A 19,999-nucleotide genomic window follows, 5' to 3' on the forward strand; every position below is an offset into this window, starting at 1 on the left:
AGTGTACGAAGAATATAAAGACTTTGAGCAGGTTTTAACCTTCGTTGAATGTATCTATATTTTTTAAAATATTTGCCATTTATTTTTATTTAATTGAGAAAAAAACTAAAAAAGCAAAAATAGACACGAACTTTTGACGATTTTAAGAGTGACTCAAACCAAATCGAATTTTATTTGTTTATTTAGTTTATAACTATTTTTAATTTTTTATGGTGTGAAAATAAATATTTTTACACTTTTTTCAAACAAATATTTTATATTTAAATAGTGAAATTTTTAAAAATTGTTATTATTTTTTTCAAAAAAAATACTATATAATATTTATTAAAAAAAAGAATGAAACCAAACTGAATTATTATGAATGATTCGAACATTCTATAAAAAATCGATCAAATCAAACTAAACTCAACTTCGGAATATATTATTACATATAATAATATTATATCATTAAATAAAGGAATCCTTTTAATTTTTTTAAAAAAAATTAAAAAATATATTATTTTATAATAACATCATATTAAATATAATAATTGATATCATTATTCATCATTTTTAATGCAATAGGTGAATATATTATTACATATAATAACTTCAAATAAATATCATTGTAGTATTAGCTATCAAGATCCAAATTACTTTCCTTTTAAAGCTTTGAATTTTAATTTGTTCATTTAATATAAAATGTGGCCACATTCATTCATTTCAACCATCAAAGCATATTGGGAAATTTTTATGATTCAAATTTTAATTAATTTGTAAAAAAAAACCCATCAAAACAAAAATGGAAAAAAAAAGCTTGTTTAACATGATCAAACAAGAAAAAAAAATACATCCCAAAGCCCCAAATTCATTGATTACCCAAAAACATTGTAACATAATTGTTAATTGTGGACTTTATTGAATGTTTTAGTTAGTTTTATAACAATCATGAAAAATAATAAAAAAAACCATTAAAGGATTGTAATAATAAAAAAAGTTTTAATAACTAAAAATATGTTGAAGATGTCAATAAGTCATTGGTTTAGTGACAATAAATTTATGTACTTTGAAATATTTGTTGACACTAAATTTAAAGTTGGAATATATAAGGATTAAATTTTAAATTTTTAAAAATTTAGGGATCTCTTACTTGTTTAAACCTAAAAAAAAAATTAAAGTTAGAGTGTAATTAAAAAAAAGGAATACTTGTGGAATAAATAATTTTAACTATAATGTATCAAATATAGCCCATAGTTTATGTAAATTTTCAATAAAGACATTAAAAATTCAATACTATAAGTACAAGTATAATGTACTGAAAATCAAAATATATACAATGAGACTTAAACTTAAAGTAATTTCGAGAAATCTCACATACGATATTTATATGTGATAAGACTCGAATTTAAATAGAAATCCTACTTTTGATTATCCGTAAAATTTTAAAAATAAAATTTTGATTTAATTATTTAAAAAAATATAAAAATATATAATTTAATTTCAATTTTTTTATTTAAAAAATTGCTTCCTACTGATCCTAAGACCTGTTTTGAAGATAGAATATTTTAAAGGAAAGAGAAATAAAAAATAGGGGTAAAAGTAAAAATGATCCCAAGGAGACAAAGCAACAAAGTGTAAGGTGTAGCTAACCATAATGGTGGCAGCTGTCACATAAAAGGGTAACAGCTATATAGGCCAAACACAACTATATTACCATCCCTCTTTCAAATTTCAAAGCTACCTTCCTTCATGGGAGCTTTTAATGCACCCCCCTTACTTCAAACCCACCCATCTTCAGTATTATTTATTGACCTTAGCATATATATATATTCGACAATTAAATAAGTAATGTTATTGGTTTCGATTTAAACTGATTGAATCAATAATCGATGAATATATTAATTTTTAATATTAGGGTTGAATCGACTTATAAATAAATGGTTTAAAATTGATAAAATTTAAAAAAAATCGACAATTTTAATAATTTTAAAATTGTATCAATATGTCAACTTTAATATTAATATTGAATCGATCTATAAATAAATCGTTTAAAATTATAAAAAAATTTTGAGAGTTCGAATTACTAAAACATTGAATATAAGATAATATTTTATATTTATAATTTTAGTAAATAAATTCAAATTATTTCAAGTAAATGTCGAAATAAATATAAATATAGAAAACTCTATTAAATTTAGACTTATCCAAAGATAAGCATTGAATAAGGATTTTTATTGTTATTTAATTTTTTAAAATTATTTGAATTTAATTATATAAATATATTTTAATAATAAACGAGTTTGCTCAAGCATAAATTGATTTAAACTAAAAAAATCGAATCATAATTTGAATTACTCGACTTACGAATAGATTTATTAATTAAACTCGAATTGATTGGATTTGATTTTTTTTTAAATTAAGAGAAAAAACTTTTATTTTTAAAAATAAAAATGCATGTATTGATTATTTAAACATTTAATATATTAAAATTTTGAAAATCAATAAATACTAATATAATTGTAATTAATTAATCAAATAAAAAATTAATTATTTCTTTTCTGCATTCTTCTAATAAAAAATATTTTTATTTTAATTAATTGTGCTTTTTTTTTCCTACTTTCTTCCCTATTGGTAATGATTAATTATTACTATGTTTTCCTAATTTTATTCCTTCTTCACGTTTAAGCACTGTGGTTAGAGCTCTATTTAATCAAAATTAACGGCCACGATCTCATTCACGTGGCTACAATAGGTTTTTTTCAACTCATTTCCCATTTCCCCGCCAAATATTTATATTTATTGAAAATTAAATTTTAATTTTATAAGTGATATTTATAAAAAGTTACACACCTTATGTTGAAAATATAAAAATTAAATCGGAGTTTATAATATTGATAAATATTGCATTTTCGAGATTTTGAACACTCAAATTTAAGTCCCGTCATATATAAATATTATACTTGAGTTTTCTCATAATATACAAACTCTATTCATATTTATTCTCATTATAAGTTCTGATTATATTTGTTATTCTTGACATAATACCTAGAACTACTTATAACCTCTCTTAACCCATAAATAGAAAAATAATGCATTTCAGCGCACTCGAACCTATATCTTCCTACACTGACAAATAATACACATACTAATTAAATTAAAACTCAATCAAAAAATAAATAATAAATTAATTGCAAGAAATCCTTCTATTTTTAACATTGCAAATTTTCTATGTTCAAAAAAAGAGTTAATTTAGTGAAAAATAAATAGTCCTATTTTCTGCCTTTTATTAAAATGAAATCGTCTATTATCCCTTCATTATAATTTTTAAAAATTTTATTTATATATATTTTTTAAAAAGTCATCAATTAATTAGAATTAAAATAAAATCAAAACAAAGGGACTGGAAACCAAAATATATTTATATTAGAATAATCTCGAAACTTTAAATATTTTTTATTATTCTTTTATTAAGGTTAATAAAACATATATGTGTGTTGATTAATGTAATTAAAATATTTTTAAAGGGGTGAGTGGGAACCACAGCGCACGTGACGGAGGAGGTGGAGGTGTCAGCGATCATGTGACTTTCCTTTTCTAAAGTTTTTAATAAGCAATGGGGGTGACGGAAGTTGTGGGGTCAAAAATCACGTGGCGTTAATTAATTGAATTTTTGAACGTGGGACCCACTTTTGCTTTGGATGCTTCTCCCCACACGTGCCATATTCCTTTGTTAAGAATATCCATCGAAAAACTAACATGGTAGCACGTGCAAACTTCTGTCACGTGAATGGAAAACTTCGCACGTGTCTCTCACTCTCCACCTTTGATTTTTGGGTAATTTGCACATCTCACTAAATTCTTAGTGAATTTACATTTTGATTACTCTATTTCAAAATATTTAAAAATTATCATTAAATTATATAAAAATTTTTATTTAAATCATTGAACTATTAAAATCAATATTGTAGGACCTTTTTGTTCGCATCGCTTAGACCAATTGAAAGTTTCTTTCCTCTTTTCTTCTACAATTTATTTTTTTAATAAAATAACTTTGAACGTTATGAATCTCTAATATCTGACATTGACCACCATATTGAGTTGAATCTAAAATATATTTTTTCTACTCGTCAATGAATACTTATTCACAAAACTGATTGTCAAATTATTACTTAGAGTTCACTACCCAAACTTTAAAAAAAAAACATATCAACCCAATGATCTAAAAAAAAACTTTTGAATAATTGAGTAACTTAAATAAAAATTCAAACAATTTGAAGAACATTTTGTATCTTTTTTTAAGTTGAGTAAGCAAAACGTAAATTTTGTAATAATTTAGTGACTTCTGGTATAATTTAGCATAGTCTTCCATAATATAAAAATACAATTTCTAAGTGACATTTCAAAACCAAATGAGAATATTATTTATTTTTCATAAAATAAAATTAGTATTAATTTAAACCATACAATTTAACTAAATATGAATTCAACTAAGTAACATTAATTCATTATTGATAATAAATAAAATTATATCAATATTATTTGCTATTTTATTTTTTAAACGATACATAGTAGAGTTTTTATTATTTAAATTATGCAAATTGAGTTGAATTCAAGGTATTACCAATAAGTAATATTAGTTAATTATTATTAGATAAATAATAAAATTTATCACTATACTTTATTTTGATTGATATTTACAATTATATTTTGAAATACGAGTAAAATTGGCACTCAATTCTTATACAGTTAGATTAAAAAAAATACTTCCATAAATTTGAGTTTCTTAAACTAAATTTTATATAATATCATTTTTGATTATTGAAAATAAAAGTTAATAAGAAAATTTATTTTAATTTTAAAATGAAAATTTTAAAATTAAAAAAATATTTAAAAATAATGATAAAAGAAATAAATTAAATCACTAAAAAATATTAATTCTCCACATCAAACAAGGCCTAAAATTTTCAATTTTATAGTGAAAAATTAACCCCTAAGCTTATATAGCATCACCGACCTAGCTCAGATCGAATTATTATTTAAATTTAATTATAGAATATACAAATATCAAACTAAATATTTTTTAAAAATAGAAAAAACAAAAAAGGAGAATTTTTCAAACCAGACCAATCAATAAGAGATTCAAAATATTTCATGAAAACCTATTATAGTCCAAACAAGGCTTTCAAATCTAAGTTCTGGATTAATAGATGCCACAACTATTTTTATTACAGGCCTGTGCCTTTCAAGCTATAAATATACCACCAATCTACCTGTATCCAGTTAATAAATGCATAAAACATAAATTTAAATTTTGTACAATATGAGGTATGAACAAGCAATTTTACATTTTTAATTAATTACAAAAATGTCTTGTAAATGTTAAAAAGTTCAAAGACAGTTTTTCTTAACCGTGCCAAATGATCATAAAGAATATGTAGAGCAATTTTTACTGTACCTGGCTAAAGCTATGGAAGGAATTAGAAATGGAGACTTCTTGATGCAATTGATGCCCTGTTTTGATAAATGAATAGAAAAAAAAAATATAGTTATGAATTTCAAATGATGAAAGTGAAAAGTTGTGGTGAAGAGAATACAGCACTCTGAAAACGCTGACCATGCTTGTCTGCATCGGACAGCTTCACGACGGACAGCTCTCTTTGGATCATCAAGAGCCTTTATTACAGCTTGTAGTACCTGATAAAAAACGAAGATACAGATTTCAGTGCAGATACAGAAGGGGGCGGGAACTGCACAAACAAGTCTAAACGAGAAGCTCATCATCCCAGGACTTAGAAATATCGTTTTTTGAAAGATATGCCAAACAGGGAGTAAAATATTCCGGAAAAGAAAACCCAACTCCTTAACGGTTGACTTACCTGCGTTCTCATTGGATAAATCCTTGCATGGGATAGCCCAGAAATGGCAATGAGACACTGCACGGCTGTCTCACGAACAAGCTTAAGATGCCGAGAGAGAAAAGAACAATTTCAAAACCGACAGTATATGTAATCAGTATTATATGGATTGAATGAAAATGGAATCGCAGTGGTAAATTTCATGGTAGCTGAATAGCATACTATATATAATGGCATTGCAACTATCAATAGTCCACTTATTTTTTCTTCTGTTCCGAATGTTTTTTGATATAATAACATGTATGAACAAGCACAAGAAAGATAAAATATATATACATGTTTTCCTCGAAAAGATTTCCAGTACCGTCATATGAGGGTATCGTGTAAGATCAACGAGACAATTGACAACCGTATGCGCACTATCAGAAACAGCTTCTTGACCTGCAGAAGAAGACCATAGAAAATCGCAATAGAAAACAGCTTCTATCACAATATTTATAGAACTAGGAAACTTGAATAGATGCTCGCTCTAAATGTAAAATCGCAATAGAAAAGTTCGGACAAATGACAACAATCTACTGATGTATAGTTAAGCTCACCATTTTTGTCCATCAATATTCCAGACAAGACCAGTAGAAGACCATAAAGAACTTCTTTATCCACAACATCATTGCTTAATGCCGATAAACCATCCAGTAGCATTGGAATTATCTACATTAAAAAAAATTTTGGCAAGTGAAATAAAAAACTTTCTCAAAGAGTATAATATATCCGAGAAATAGCCATAACCTTTTGCAGAAAGTTCAATACTAAATTCCAATACTAACCTTCTTGGTGTCACTTAAGACAACAATTAGTGGAGTATCTATAATAACATGTGCAGAAGCCCGAAATAGAAAAGACCTGAAATCACATTGCAGTTTAGTGAGAAATCAACCCAAATTGACCAATAAACTTTCATACTATATCACGGGGTCAATAACAATGTCATAAGTGCTCGAGAAAAATGTAGCTACTAAGTAGCTCAATAAGAAGCTATTAATTTATTATTTTGTATCTTGGCATAAATCATTCAAGCATGCACAAACCTGGACAAAATGAAAATAGGTACTATATACATAGGCATAAGCGCACAAAAAAATAAACATCACAAAACCATTAATGAAGATAGATCATTTTTACCTTGAGAGTGGTTCCAATTTCATAACTAGAGATTGCAAAACAGGCATTATTGCTGAGAAAAATCGTTGCTTATATAGAGGTCGTATTATTGCATGGAATTCCCGATTCAAACACTGTTCACAGTCACCTATAAGGATCTGAAACGCATCTGCTGCAGTTTTCATCACAGAATTATGCAAATCAAGCTTATAATTGTTCTCCGAGATACTCTTTTCCTGATGAGATATACCTGCTCTTCCACTTGACTGTAAACACTGTAAAAAGATCATAGTAATGTCATTAACCTTTTCATGGCCCCGCATAAGCAAACCTTTTCCTATCCATGCAAGTCCCAAAATGGCATGAATTTGAAGGGAGGTACAACTTCCAACACCATTAGATAAATCATTTAAAGCTGTATCATGGACACTGATCATTTTGGATTGAATACTGGAGGAGCTATTCTTGTCGAAAATCCACAAACTCAAGTTTAGTATTATATCCATTGCTTCCTCCAAGGTACAATCACTTGAAGTTTGTCCACTCGTGGATTTTAGATCCAATTTGTTAACCATAGAGCCCAATGCTTGGGCTGCTACAACATTACCCTTGAGAAGGGTTGTCATGAACAGAGAAACTATTGATCTTGTATTCGGAATGTGGGTTTGAGGATGAACTGCTATAGTCACTGCAGCAAAAAGTGAAAGAACCCATTCATCTCTACTGGAACTATTATCCACTTCTTGAGCAATTTGAAACCTTTCCTGCAGCAACAGCTCCTCCAATGGAAAAGAAATGCTTGATGAAAGTATATTGTAACTCTTTTGCACAATTATGTTTTGCTTTTCCTCCGAACAATTTGCAACAGCAAGTTTCATTGCTTTCATCATCACATCAAGAACTCCCTTAGATTAAAAATAATAATAATTAGTGCCATGTAATCCCAAAGGACTGACGCAGAGTTCTAATACAAACTCGAAAAAGCTTACCTTTTTGTTGGTTTGACTAGCATTGAAGGGCGTGCTACTCTCAATTTGGTTCCAAATATTAATAGCAAATTGCAATAGAACTTCTTCAAAACCCTTTTCACAACGTATCCTGCATCCATGCCAGTAAATATATTATACCAAATAGAGAAAAAAATTTGGGTGGAACAAAGAGGGACAAGAAAGAAACCATTTTCCAACCTTCACCACCAAAATAAAAATTAATTAATTAATAAATAGGAGCAAGAGTATATAAGGTAGAGTTATATACCATGGAATCACCTTATCAGAATAGCATTTCAAAAGGTGAGTAACAATTTCTGCTGAATTTGTACTTCCATGGACCTAAGCAAAACAGGGGGAAAACTTGAATTATAATCATATGGTTAAAGAAAAATATGAAATGGAAAAAGAACCCATAGAAAAACAACCAGGGAAAGCTTATAATACGGTGCAGTAGAGCTGGTCATGTTAAGAAGAGTGAAATGTCATAACCTATCCAGATATTACCAGAAAACCATCTATGAAAAAGAAAATGAAGATGATGAAACCATCATCTTCCACAACAAGGATATTTGATGTTATGGTCTTTCACATGATAGTTATCTTTTAGGATGAGCAATAACTTATTGGCCATACATACATAAACCTCATATAAATTGGCATATATGGCTTCTTCCAACCCTTGAACAACTTTCAGCATATAACTTCGCCCACTTGTGCCAATGTCTGAGAGTGCTTCCAGTCTAAGCGGAAACAGTACGCCAAAATCTCCCACAAAAGCCAATGAAAGAATTTTTTCAACAACAATGTCCATATAGCTTGATTCCTTTTCAGATTCATGGTATCTTTCTATAAATGAGCCAATCTCCACCAGTGCTTTAAGTGCCAGTTTCCATGATAGTCTCTTGCTATACTCCTCATTAATAATGGATACAAATGTAACTAAGATCTTCTCAAACACAGTTTTTGAAATCAGCGAATAGCCTCCAGGGAAGGTAGCCAAAATCAGCAACCCCTTTACTGCATTTAAAATCAAAACAAAAACAAAACAAATCAATGATTTTGATCTTGGTTTTGCTGATTAAATTGAACGGAAGCTTAAAGGTGGACCCGAACCAGAATATTCTACACAGCCAATCATTGAAAAACATTATAGGCAGCACAAATTAAAAAGCATACGATAAAAATTATAGATTCTTCTAATCTCTGTATGTGTGTGTTAGAGAGAGTGGGAACCAAAGTGATTGAAGGGGACAAAACCAACTTCAGTCAAAACAGACAAGCTTTTTGAAATGATAATTTTACACTTCTATATCTATCACAAATCAAAGCCAGAAGCTTTTACTAAAACCTCAGGCAAAAAGATTGACAGGAGTAAAAATGTAACATGAACAATTACACAATAGGCACCACAGATAAGTATGCAAGCCTGTGGTGAAGACTGAAGTTAAGCACAGAAATCATATCTACCACATTGAAAGACAAAAAGCATTTACCTCCAATGTATGTAGCGGCATCATGAGTACCTTCACTACTGCAAATGAAGGCAGAACAGAAGCCCATAGTAAGTGCAGGAGAAAAGCTTTGAAGCAAATGCTTCCATGTTTCTTCTGTATGAGAAGTAGCTGCTAGGATTGTTTCAGAACTAGCAATCATATCTCGGCATGCTGAAAGGATCTCAATGCTAAGATAGAGAGCTCCGTGCTTACATCTTTTGGAAATCAAAATACTCTCATCAAAATATGGTTGTCCAGATGAGTTTCTAGCAGAAAGACCCAGAATATCCATCAATTGGCTGAAGAAACATTCAAAAACTCTATTGCATGACACTTGTGAGGCCTTAGCAGTAGTAAAAAGGACACGACCAACTGCATTCAGTCTCTGCTTCCTCTCTAAAGGAATTTCGTGGTAATTCTTATAATAAGATATCGTATTGAAGATCATACTTATGTCTTCGTCACCAACAATTAAATCCAAAAACAATTTTGTGTTCTGCACAATAAGCTTCTGTAAAAGACTAAGAGCCTCTGCTGCAATTTCATTTTTTGGAAGATCTGAACCTTCAAGGGATTCTGGAGTAAACAATAAAACACTGTCAAGTGAAGTAAATATTGCTTCTTTTAATGAAGACCAAATAGCTTCAATGTGTTTTGCCATTCTGTCTGCTCCATACTTCATTGTGCAATCAGTTAGATACCTCAAAGAATCAAGCTGCAAACAAGCATACTTAACATTCAACAGATTTGACATTTTAAGAGACACTCCTATAGCCAGAATATGAAGATTATGATTAGCTTCAAACAGCAAAAATAATTCATTTGCACTGACCTTTGCTGATGGAAGTGAAGATGAAAGCTTTTCAAGTAGTAATGGAATGGCATATGGCTCAAAAAGTGGTGTGGATGAAAATGCTAGCTGCAAGAATAAAAAATCAATAAACAGATCAGACACATAACGCATTAAAATACTAATGTTATAAAAGAAAAGAAATAATGACATACAAGCATATTTTAGCAAATTTACGAATTTAAGTTACTCTTCAGTTGAGATATTTTTCGACCTGATACACAAACATTCACACTGTATAATGAATACGATAATTTCACTAAATTTTTATGTGGCAAACAATTCTAATTGTATGAAAAATAATGAAACAATCTGTTATGCTGGTGGGAACAAGTAATACAACGTAAGCTACATGGAAATTTTAAGAATGCCTCTTTATTAAATAATGGTGGTATTATCCAAAATTCGAAAACAGGTTTCCACCACATTGTTGTGTTTCCATACATTCTTTTCTACAATTTACATGGTGTGTTATATCTATTAAAAAAATAAAGAAGTAAGTTGTATTTTCACTACAAGAATTAGAAAAGTGGGGAAAAAAATAAAAGAAAGAAAGAAAATGTGCATATAGAAGTGATCACATAGGGAGGCATTAAGGAGAAGAAATTCCAAGGTTGCTGAAATTTTGGAATCAGTAGAAATGAACATTAGCAGAAAAAAACAAACGAAAAGGGCAGAGGTGTATGTCGTATATCGGATGGAGCAAAGTGAATACAACAATGTATCTTTCCAAAGAATCTTAGCTGCATGTCTAGGAATTAACTACTAGCAACAGTTACAAGACAACTTCAAATATTTGGGTATAGTTTTGTGTCCAACTGAAAGTCAAAAGTGTATGACAGCATTCTTAACAACAAATAACCCTATTTTGGATAAGAAAATAGGTGCACAACCCCTAGCGAGAGAAGTTTCAACAGCATAATTACATACCATCAATGCTCTTGCGAGATCATCCCTTTTGATAGTCATACTCATATCTTCATCTTTTTGCTGGAAAACACAAGAAAGAGAACCAAATATCATAAATCAAAGCCTCTTATCGGTACATATTCCAATAGGTTTCATACACACAGTATTATACTTTCAGCACTACTCTATGAGCATATAGCTGCTTCCTTTTAAAATTCTGTTCATATTTAACAAGAGAGCACTGGCTAGAACATTGGGCAATAACAAAATTCCAGCTTTCGTAGGGTTTGAAAATAAGAACAATATTAATAACAGTGATGCATGTATTTAAAATTAGAAAGAAAAGGAATACACATCAAAACATGAACCTTCGTTTAAATAAAGTTCGTCACATTTAGGGCATTTACTTTGTCCAAACATTATCTAAATTAAAATAATGATCTCAGGGCAAACAGAAGAGCACCAATTTAGCTAATTATTTTTAATAAGTTGATTAAAAAAACATTATTACTGACATTTGATTCAGAGGCCCAGAAAGAAATTTCACGTGTTATTCAAAAGTTCCGAAGAAAATTGTATTGACAGTTTAAATTTTATCAGATATATATTGAAGTTTTCCACAGTCATTTGAATTGTACATGACAACTCATTAATATAGCAGAGTAGATGGTCATGCATAAAACTTACATGAGTGAAATGAATGGGAAAATAACAGCCCAAAATCTCAAAAAGTTCGTGAGCAAATCCAGCAAGGGCATCAGATGGATCAGGGAATAGTCGCGATAGAACCTCAATAATGTGAAATGTTAACATCAAACAGTGAGGATCCTTTTCTCCGTCAACAGATTCACAGATTCCATATATAAGGGTATCACCCTGGACCATAAATGAGCAATCAGAATATTAATAACAGTAAAAAGAAAAGATAAAAGTGAAAATTGAGACGTTGCTTTGAAATTGTGGATGGAAGCATAGACGCTGGTAGTTATGACACAAAGACAAAAGGGAGCGAGAAAATCAGAACAGTTTCACATTTTCTTTTATAAAACTGAAATTCTATGTTTTCTCATTCTCCTTTCCTTGTCCAAAGCATCAAAATTGTGTCATATTACCATGCTCTTTTCTTGCATATCACATAATTAGAACAGTTTCATTATTTCCAATCATAAACCTTCCTTTGACGTTAATAAAAATTTAAAGAACTGTAACTACAATAATAAGCATAATTGACTTTTTGGTGATATACAGTGATCTAGAAATTAAAATACATAACCCTCTTGCTTTTTTTTTCCTGGTTAGTCTTAATAGAGATTGCATCAATCACTTCCTTTATTCTTCATTAAACTCATTACATTATATGACTTTAACATAAAAAAATAATACATTAAAAAGACACAAGAAAATCAGTCCAATAAAGTATGAACTGAAGAAACAAGAACTGAAAACATACAAGTGAAGCAACAGCATTGGGGTAGCGTTCTAGCAGGCATTCCATAAGTTCAAAGCTAAGCTGCAAAACAATCCATTTAAAAGTTAAAATGAAATTGCTAAAACTGAAAATATATATTATATGATAATATGGCAAATAACTATTTCGAGCAAAGCACTCAGATAAAGGTATGCATATGATCATTTATTATAGGAATAACAGATTATCTTTACCTTCCGTTCATATTGGCCAAGAGACTGTACTTGTAGGTTCTGTAAATAGGACTCTGCAACTGCTTTTGCATCACTTCCACTGACCATACCACCACTGCTTTTCCTTCTCATCAGGGCCAAACAGCCAACAAGCGCTCCCCGTAAAGCTCTCCAGTCTGCCTGATGTGGTAAAATTATCATCAATCTAATTCTAAAATTAGAATGTAATACATAACATAGAGATTATGAACAAGGCAATAAAGGAAGCCCAGTTCTGCTTGGTGGCACCAAACTGTGACTAACTTATGGAAAGTACTAAAGGTAAAGAAATAAATTTCAGATTTATTTATGGAGCTATCATCCAGATATAGAATGGTTAAAACTCTTAATTGTCAAGCAGAAGTTTTAATAAGATGCAAAAAAATAAACAAGAAAACCTTTCAAATAAAGTAAAATGTTGATTCAAAATCATGTAAAATGTGTCATCATTTGTATTAATTAAAACTATAGTGTTTATTGTAAATGTAAGACTCACCAATCTGTCCGTGAAAAATCCTATCAAGCTACGAATAGTAGCATCATCCAATGGCTTTGATGCAAGGCGCACAAGAACTTCTCCAAGAAGGAGGATGCCTGGAAAAGACACCATGTAACAAGAAGCTTAATAATCATTTATTTATGGTTCCAAACAAAATCTAAATGTATATAAAAGAATTGGATAAAAAATAAGGTAACTTACCAATAAGGCTACAGGCATCAAGTTATAGATTAAGCAATTTAATGAGCATGAAATCCAGAAATTCTCCAAAAAAACCAACATAACAAAATCATACTGACAACAAGCTGAATCTTAGTACCTCTTGCACGAATAATGTTGTCCACGGTGGTCAAATATCCTTCCATCTCTCTAACCTTTAAATGGAAATGAAAGAAGAAAGTAAGCAATAAATACCCAAAAGAAATAAACGAACAAAATAAAATTAAATACATAATAAATAAGTCAAGTAAAAGACCCAAAAAAAAAAAAAAAAGTAAAAGCAATTTTTCTGCAACCTGAGTTCAACTGAAGCATACCAGTGTTTCAATTGTTAACTGATTATTCTTCAACAATGAAGCAATGGCCTCCAAACTTGCAGCCTATATATAGCACATATAAACATATAAATTCAAATATATTCGAATTAATATATCAGAGACTTAGGAGCTTAAAATATTAAATTTAGTGAAACGAGATCAGTTTTTAACCAATAATTATGCTCAGTAAGATAAATTGTGTTGAAATCAATAAAAAATTTAAAGAAATTGAGAGAACGGAGAGTGAACCTGCTGAGTCGGAGAACGAGACGAATCAACAAACGATTCAATGTACTGACTGAGTTGACTCGGCTCCGCCATTGTTTTTAGCGAATTTTCAGTATTAGGGTTTTAGAACTGAAAGAAAAGACAGAGAGCGAAGAGGGGTTTAGAGTAGAAATTGTTATTTGTTGTGACCCCAATATTCCATTAAGCAAATTGTTTTTGTATTTTAGTTTTCTCTTTTGGAAAACTGCATAAGTAGTGACTAAATTATAAAAAAATTTCATTTTAGGTACTTAAATAAAAAATTTCAACCATTTTAAACACTTCTCTTAAAATCACAAACTTTATACTGATGCTGCAGTTAAAAAATTTGATATAATAATAAATTTAGTTCTCAATTTTTATATATTATATTAATTTAGTTATAATTTTAAAAAATTAATCCTCAAAATTTATAAATATTCTCAATTGATCCTAATTTTAAAAAATTTTAAAAAATTTATAAAATAAATACTTTTAAAATATATATAATAAATTAAAATTTTATATTAATATTAAATAAATATAATTATATTAATATAAATAAAATAAAAATCCTCCCTAAAAAAATCATCAGCTTTATTTTTTTTAAAAAATCAGTACTTTTTTGCTATATCTGTAAACATATTTTAAATCTTATTACAAAAAATAAAATTTAAAACTTCTAAAATATTTGAAAAAAAAATCATATATTTTGTCAAACAAACCCAAATAAATTAGATTTTAAATAAAAATAACTTTGCATGGGTTTACTACACCTCAGGATTTTAACATTAAATAAATAGTATTTATGATTAAAATTTTAAGATTTTCGAAATTTTTATAAATATTTTATTATTCACTTTATTTTTTAGTTTTATTTTATTTTAAATTTTTACTTTTAAAATTTATATTGCAATGTCTTATTTTTTTTATAAAAAATTATTTTAAATTTTGATTATATAAAATACCTATCATTAAATAATTTTAATAATAAAAGAATTTGATTGATATAATTTTAATAAATTAAAGATGTAATTAAAATATTTTAAAATTTAAAGATTAATTTACAATAAAAATCATAATTTGGAAATGTTGGGTAAAAATATGCATGATGCTTCCATAACTCCTAGTCTTATGTATAATAATACGATGAACAAAAATCAGCACATAAGATATGTATATTTTAGGTGGTATTTAGTTGGTAAAATTCTGAAAAAAAAAAGAAAAAGAAAAAACAATAACACGTAACAATGATTTAAGGAACAAAAAATCAGCAAAACACCACCACTTACATATAAACAATGACAGCATTTTGATGACATAAGGACACTGTTATCATCATCTTCTCAAACTGTATATGGGAATTCTACCATCAATCATCATCACATGAGGCCTCATCCAACATGTCCAGAAACCCTTTCCTGGCCGTCCGTTGAATCGCCGATGCGTTATAACGAAGCCCAAATGTTGACACTGCTTCGAACTTCGTCCATAACTCTTTCTTTAAGGTACTCTCACCGGCACGTTTGCCTGTTCGTACCGTGCTCTCCGGTTCATTCCACATCGGAGTGTTTTCCACGAGTGCCGTGTTGTTGCGGGTATTTTCTGCAGAAAACATGGCAATTTTTTATTTGACTTACTAAGGAAAAAACATCAATACACAACATACATAGATGGTAAAAGTACCGTGAAGGCTTTTGTATTAGGACTCCGATTGCATTTTGACAATAATTAATTTGCTTATTTTTTGAGTAAAAAAGATAAGATGCAGTCTGACTCTAATATAAAGGCCTTCATACTTTTATCTATACCAATATATGACATTCAACCCCGAGTTCAAGTAACATATAAGGGAAGATACCTTGGTTAATAATCTTGTTTTGTTGGTTTATTGCACTAGGAAGGTTGTGATCAGTGGCAACATTGTGCAGGGATTTCTCATCTGGTGGTTCTAACAAAATGCAACTTTTAGGAGGCGAGAATAGCCACATCGGTGAGGAGTCAAGTTCTTTCTTCTCAAATTCGGATTTGAGAGTTCGTTGTATGCCTAGTAGTTCGGGGTACTTCGATGTTAAATCCTCGGAAGCTTCACTGCCCGAGGAATCAGATAACTCACCATTGTTGATTCCGCGGGGAAACGGGGTAGACTTGCGAACTCTGTCATTGTCTCGTGGCAAGGACTCGTGAATCGGTTCAAGTAACACGCAGGATTTAGGCGGCGACATTTTTAAGCATGGAGTCGTCATGACAAGCATGGAATGTTCGGTGTTCGAAAATGCAGCCGAAGAAACAACCACTGAATGAGAAGGCTTAATTGGAGTTTGGTTTATAGCAACACCTTCAAGCAAATCATCATTTTCATCCTCATGAAAGTTGATAAAAGGTAACTCAACCATCGATTTCGAAGTAACCCTTTGGAATACCGATTTAGACGAATCACGCATCTTGGAAGACAATGCTTTCGACATCGGAAGAGGCGTAAGCAAAAACAGCTGCCGGCCTCTCTCGACATTACATTCGGCAGCAGCACGCCAAGACACGAGTGGAGAAGGCGAGATTAACGAGTCCAATGTAGATTCTTCTTCCGGATTCCCAACATCAAAGCATTCATTTTCGTTTACATTAACATTAACAAAAGGAACAACTTCAGTTCCCAAACATTCTCCGGACTTATCTTCGCATTCGACACCCGAAGGACTCGAAAGAGCCTTCTGAAATCTGGGAACCCATGGCTGCAATTGTAGAAACACAACCATCCATGTTAAATCTGTAACAAATACATTGAAATTTAAGTGATAAATATATAGTTTAGATAATAAACCTAAAAAAGGATTAACCTTTAAAGAAGAAAGCATTCCGGAGATGACGTTGGCGAAAGATTCAATTTCTTTTGTCTCCAGTTTTGTTGCCTTAAGCTTAAAAGCTTGCGCAACAAGTTCATCAATCTGCCATGTCATAGCATAAATTGGTGAATATCAAGTGCAAAAGCACTAAAAGAACTCATATTTTAAGAAAGAGGGAGAATAATTAGGCAATTAGATCCCAATACTATTACCCTTATTCTAAATTGGTCCCAAACTTCAAATACTATATCCTCAAACTAAAATTGTTAATTGAAGTGTTAAATGATACATCAAATCTTATACAACAAAATCTAAAATGAAAATTTAAAAAAAATGAATATTGTTAAAATAGATGATGTAAAAGTCCTGGTTTTTAAGTTTCCAAAATTTTTATATTGCTCACCCTCTTTTTTTATTTTTACTTTATTTTTAATTTTTACTTTTAAAAGTCATGCTATAATATTTTATTTTTAAAAAAAATCATTTTGAAGTTTAAGGATCAATTAACAGTAAAAGTCATAATTTATGAATTTCTCGTGCAATTAACTCTTACAATATCAAAAAATCTATCCAATTAAGAAAAAAAACAAGAACTACAAAATGAAAAAGAAAAAGCTTATATAAAAATTGGGCATGTTAGGCATATCTTCTCAGCAGCCAAACACAAGCTAAACCCTAACCAAGTAGATTATAATCAAAATTTGGTAGCTTACAAGCATAAAATGGTGAATATCAGGTTCAAAATTACTCAAGCAACTCATATTTTAGGGGGAAAAAGAATTCAGCAATTAGATTCCAAAATCAACGAAATCAAATGAAAAAGAAAATGCTTATAAACTAGGATATGTTAGGCATATTTTCTTAGCAACCAAACAGATGATAAACTCTAACCAATAGCATTTTAATAAAAATTTGGTAGCTTCTATCCTTAAATTGGTTAATATCAAGCACAATACAAAATTACTAAGACAACTCAGATTTTAGGGGAAAAGAATAATTCATCAATTATATCTATCAAACACAAAAAAAAAAAGAGAAAAACATAATTAAAGAAGAAAAAAAGGAAGTAATAAAATGAAAATGAAAAATCTTACTTAAACTCGAATATATCTCAGCCATATTTTCTTAGCAACCAAACAGAATATAAACCTTAAACAAATGCATTTGATACCTTCCAAGCATAAATTGCTGAATATCAAGCTAAGTACTAATTTTCTTAAATAACTTATATTTTAGGGGAAAAATAATTCAGCAATTAGATTCCAAAATCAAAGAAATCTATCAAACACAAAAACATAATTAGACGAAAAAAAAAACAAGTAATAAATTGAAAAAGAAAAATCTTATATAAACTCGGATATATGTTAGCCATACTTTCTTAGCAACCAAACAGACGATAAACCTTAACCAAATATATTTAAACAAAATCTGGTAGTTCTCAAGCATAAAGTGGTGAATATCAAGCTAAGTACTAAACTACTCAAGTAACTAACATTTTAGGGGACAAAAATTAATTCAGCAATTAGATTACAAAATCAAAGAAATCTATCAAACAAAAAACCAAGAAGTAATAAAATGAAAAAGAAAAACCTTATATAAACTGGAATACATGTTTAAGCATACTTTCTTAGCAACCAAACAGAAGCTAAACCTTAACCAAACACATTAAATAAAAAATAAGCGAAAAGAAAAAGAAACTAAACCTTGAGTTTGTCATACCTGGCGAAGGACAGAAGAAAGATCGGATTGAAGGAGAAGAAGGCGATCGAGGGAAGCGTGGTTTCGATTATTATTATCATCTTTGTCGATCAATTTCTTCTTCGGAAACTCTGATTTGGACAAAAAATTCTTTGTGCTATTATTTTTTGATAAATCTCTCAGCGGCTTCCGTGTTGATTTCGCCTTTGATTTCGATCTTTGCATTTTTTTTTCTCGGGAAAATTTTCTTTTTTCCTCTCTTTTTTTTTTTTCTCTAGATTTTGTGCCGTTTGGTTTTTTGAATTTCTGGTCAGGCTCTCTGCAAGGCGGGCTGTCTGTCTTATTTTTATTCTCATTTATTTATTTATTCATTCATTATATTTGGACCCAAATGTTGAGAGGTGATGGGCTTGGTTTGTTTTTTTAAAAGGATAAAACACTCTCAATTTTACATTTTTTTTTAATTTGTAATTTAAATTAATTTTTTTCCACATTAATTCTAGAATTTATTTTTTAAAATTTAATCTTTAAAATTAGTTCCTGTAATAGTATGATTACATGTTCCTCTAAGATTATATCTCGTTATTACTCGAAAATTTAAAAAAAAATTATATAAATCAAAAAATACTAAAAATTTTATATTTAAAAAAAGAAAGCATAATAACTTATATGGCCTTTTAACTTTATAAAAAATTTATTTTAACCCTCTATTTAATTTTTCGTTTCTTTTAGCTATTAAACTTACGTTATTTGTCAAATCATTTCAAAATGAATGAAAAAATTAATATTTTTTAACTTAACTGACATGACATACATTAGCAATTAGTTAATATTTTAAATTTTCAAAAATTAAAAAAATGATAAAAATATTTTTAAAAAATATTAAACTTATTATAAAACTATAAAAATATAAAAAAATGTTTTTTAAGTTTTTAAAAATTAATTAATTTAATAGGCATTAATTTTTCCATCCATTTTTGAGCAATTTTACAAACAATGCAAGTTCAATGGTTAAAAGAGACGAAAATTTAAATGATTTTTTTGTGAAGTTGGGAGGGTCAAATAAGTTATTAGGCCAAAAACAATGCTTTATTGCTCCTTTTTGTATGTGTATATTGGATACTCAACAACAATAATGCATTCTACCGGTGAGTCGAGAAATGAAAGGTGGAATTAAGGTATTTTCGACAATCTAGCTCGCTGAGGATGTTCATTATGGTAAGCACATGGACTTGGTAGATCGGAGTGTTACGAAGAC

At 29.3% G+C, this 19,999-nt stretch overlaps 2 protein-coding genes across 5 annotated transcripts; both read right to left on the reverse strand.

Moving 5' to 3' along the window:
* Positions 1-5,254: 5,254 nt before the first annotated feature.
* LOC107937347 (MMS19 nucleotide excision repair protein homolog) lies at positions 5,255-14,548 on the reverse strand. 4 transcript variants are annotated; one of them, XM_016870212.2, is made up of 20 exons: positions 14,204-14,548; positions 13,955-14,017; positions 13,738-13,792; positions 13,416-13,513; positions 12,902-13,060; positions 12,690-12,749; positions 11,927-12,115; positions 11,261-11,320; positions 10,313-10,399; positions 9,481-10,195; positions 8,625-9,004; positions 8,253-8,326; positions 7,985-8,093; positions 7,017-7,900; positions 6,662-6,737; positions 6,434-6,545; positions 6,199-6,275; positions 5,856-5,936; positions 5,594-5,673; positions 5,255-5,490 (listed from the first exon to the last, which is right to left on the reverse strand). In XM_016870212.2, exons 1-20 carry the CDS (start codon positions 14,273-14,275, stop codon positions 5,457-5,459), a joined length of 3,465 nt encoding a protein of 1,154 aa, XP_016725701.2. In that variant the 5' UTR covers positions 14,276-14,548; the 3' UTR covers positions 5,255-5,456. The 4 variants fall into 4 exon arrangements, 3 of the variants coding, with proteins under 3 accessions (XP_016725701.2, XP_016725702.1, XP_016725703.1); XM_016870213.2 differs by lacking the exon at positions 14,204-14,548 and having other exon boundaries at positions 13,934-14,017; XR_005928974.1 differs by lacking the exon at positions 5,255-5,490 and having other exon boundaries at positions 5,593-5,673; positions 6,171-6,275; positions 14,204-14,397.
* Positions 14,549-15,339: 791 nt separating this feature from the next.
* Positions 15,340-19,078, reverse strand: LOC107937327 (uncharacterized). Its single transcript, XM_041116290.1, has 4 exons — positions 18,763-19,078; positions 17,038-17,145; positions 16,062-16,932; positions 15,340-15,805 (listed from the first exon to the last, which is right to left on the reverse strand). Exons 1-4 carry the CDS (start codon positions 18,964-18,966, stop codon positions 15,573-15,575), a joined length of 1,416 nt encoding a protein of 471 aa, XP_040972224.1. The 5' UTR covers positions 18,967-19,078; the 3' UTR covers positions 15,340-15,572.
* Positions 19,079-19,999: the final 921 nt, after the last annotated feature.

This window comes from Gossypium hirsutum, chromosome A06 (assembly GCF_007990345.1).
Source record: "Gossypium hirsutum isolate 1008001.06 chromosome A06, Gossypium_hirsutum_v2.1, whole genome shotgun sequence".
NCBI lineage: Eukaryota > Viridiplantae > Streptophyta > Magnoliopsida > Malvales > Malvaceae > Gossypium > Gossypium hirsutum.

Bases quoted from the DNA above. Each gene is read 5' to 3' on its own strand.
- LOC107937347 (XM_016870212.2), bottom strand. From the start codon at position 14,275: ATGGCGGAGCCGAGTCAACTCAGTCAGTACATTGAATCGTTTGTTGAT. The intron at 14,018-14,203 runs GTTCACTCTCCG...TGCTATATATAG, and splicing joins CTCGTTCTCCGACTCAGCAG to GCTGCAAGTTTGGAGGCCAT. The intron at 12,116-12,689 runs GTATGTTTTCAG...TTTATGGTCCAG, and splicing joins CCAATGCTGTTGCTTCACTT to GGTGATACCCTTATATATGG.
- LOC107937327 (XM_041116290.1), bottom strand. From the start codon at position 18,966: ATGCAAAGATCGAAATCAAAGGCGAAATCAACACGGAAGCCGCTGAGA. The intron at 17,146-18,762 runs GTATGACAAACT...ATGACATGGCAG, and splicing joins TTTCTTCTGTCCTTCGCCAG to ATTGATGAACTTGTTGCGCA. The intron at 16,933-17,037 runs GTTAATCCTTTT...CTACAATTGCAG, and splicing joins GAATGCTTTCTTCTTTAAAG to CCATGGGTTCCCAGATTTCA.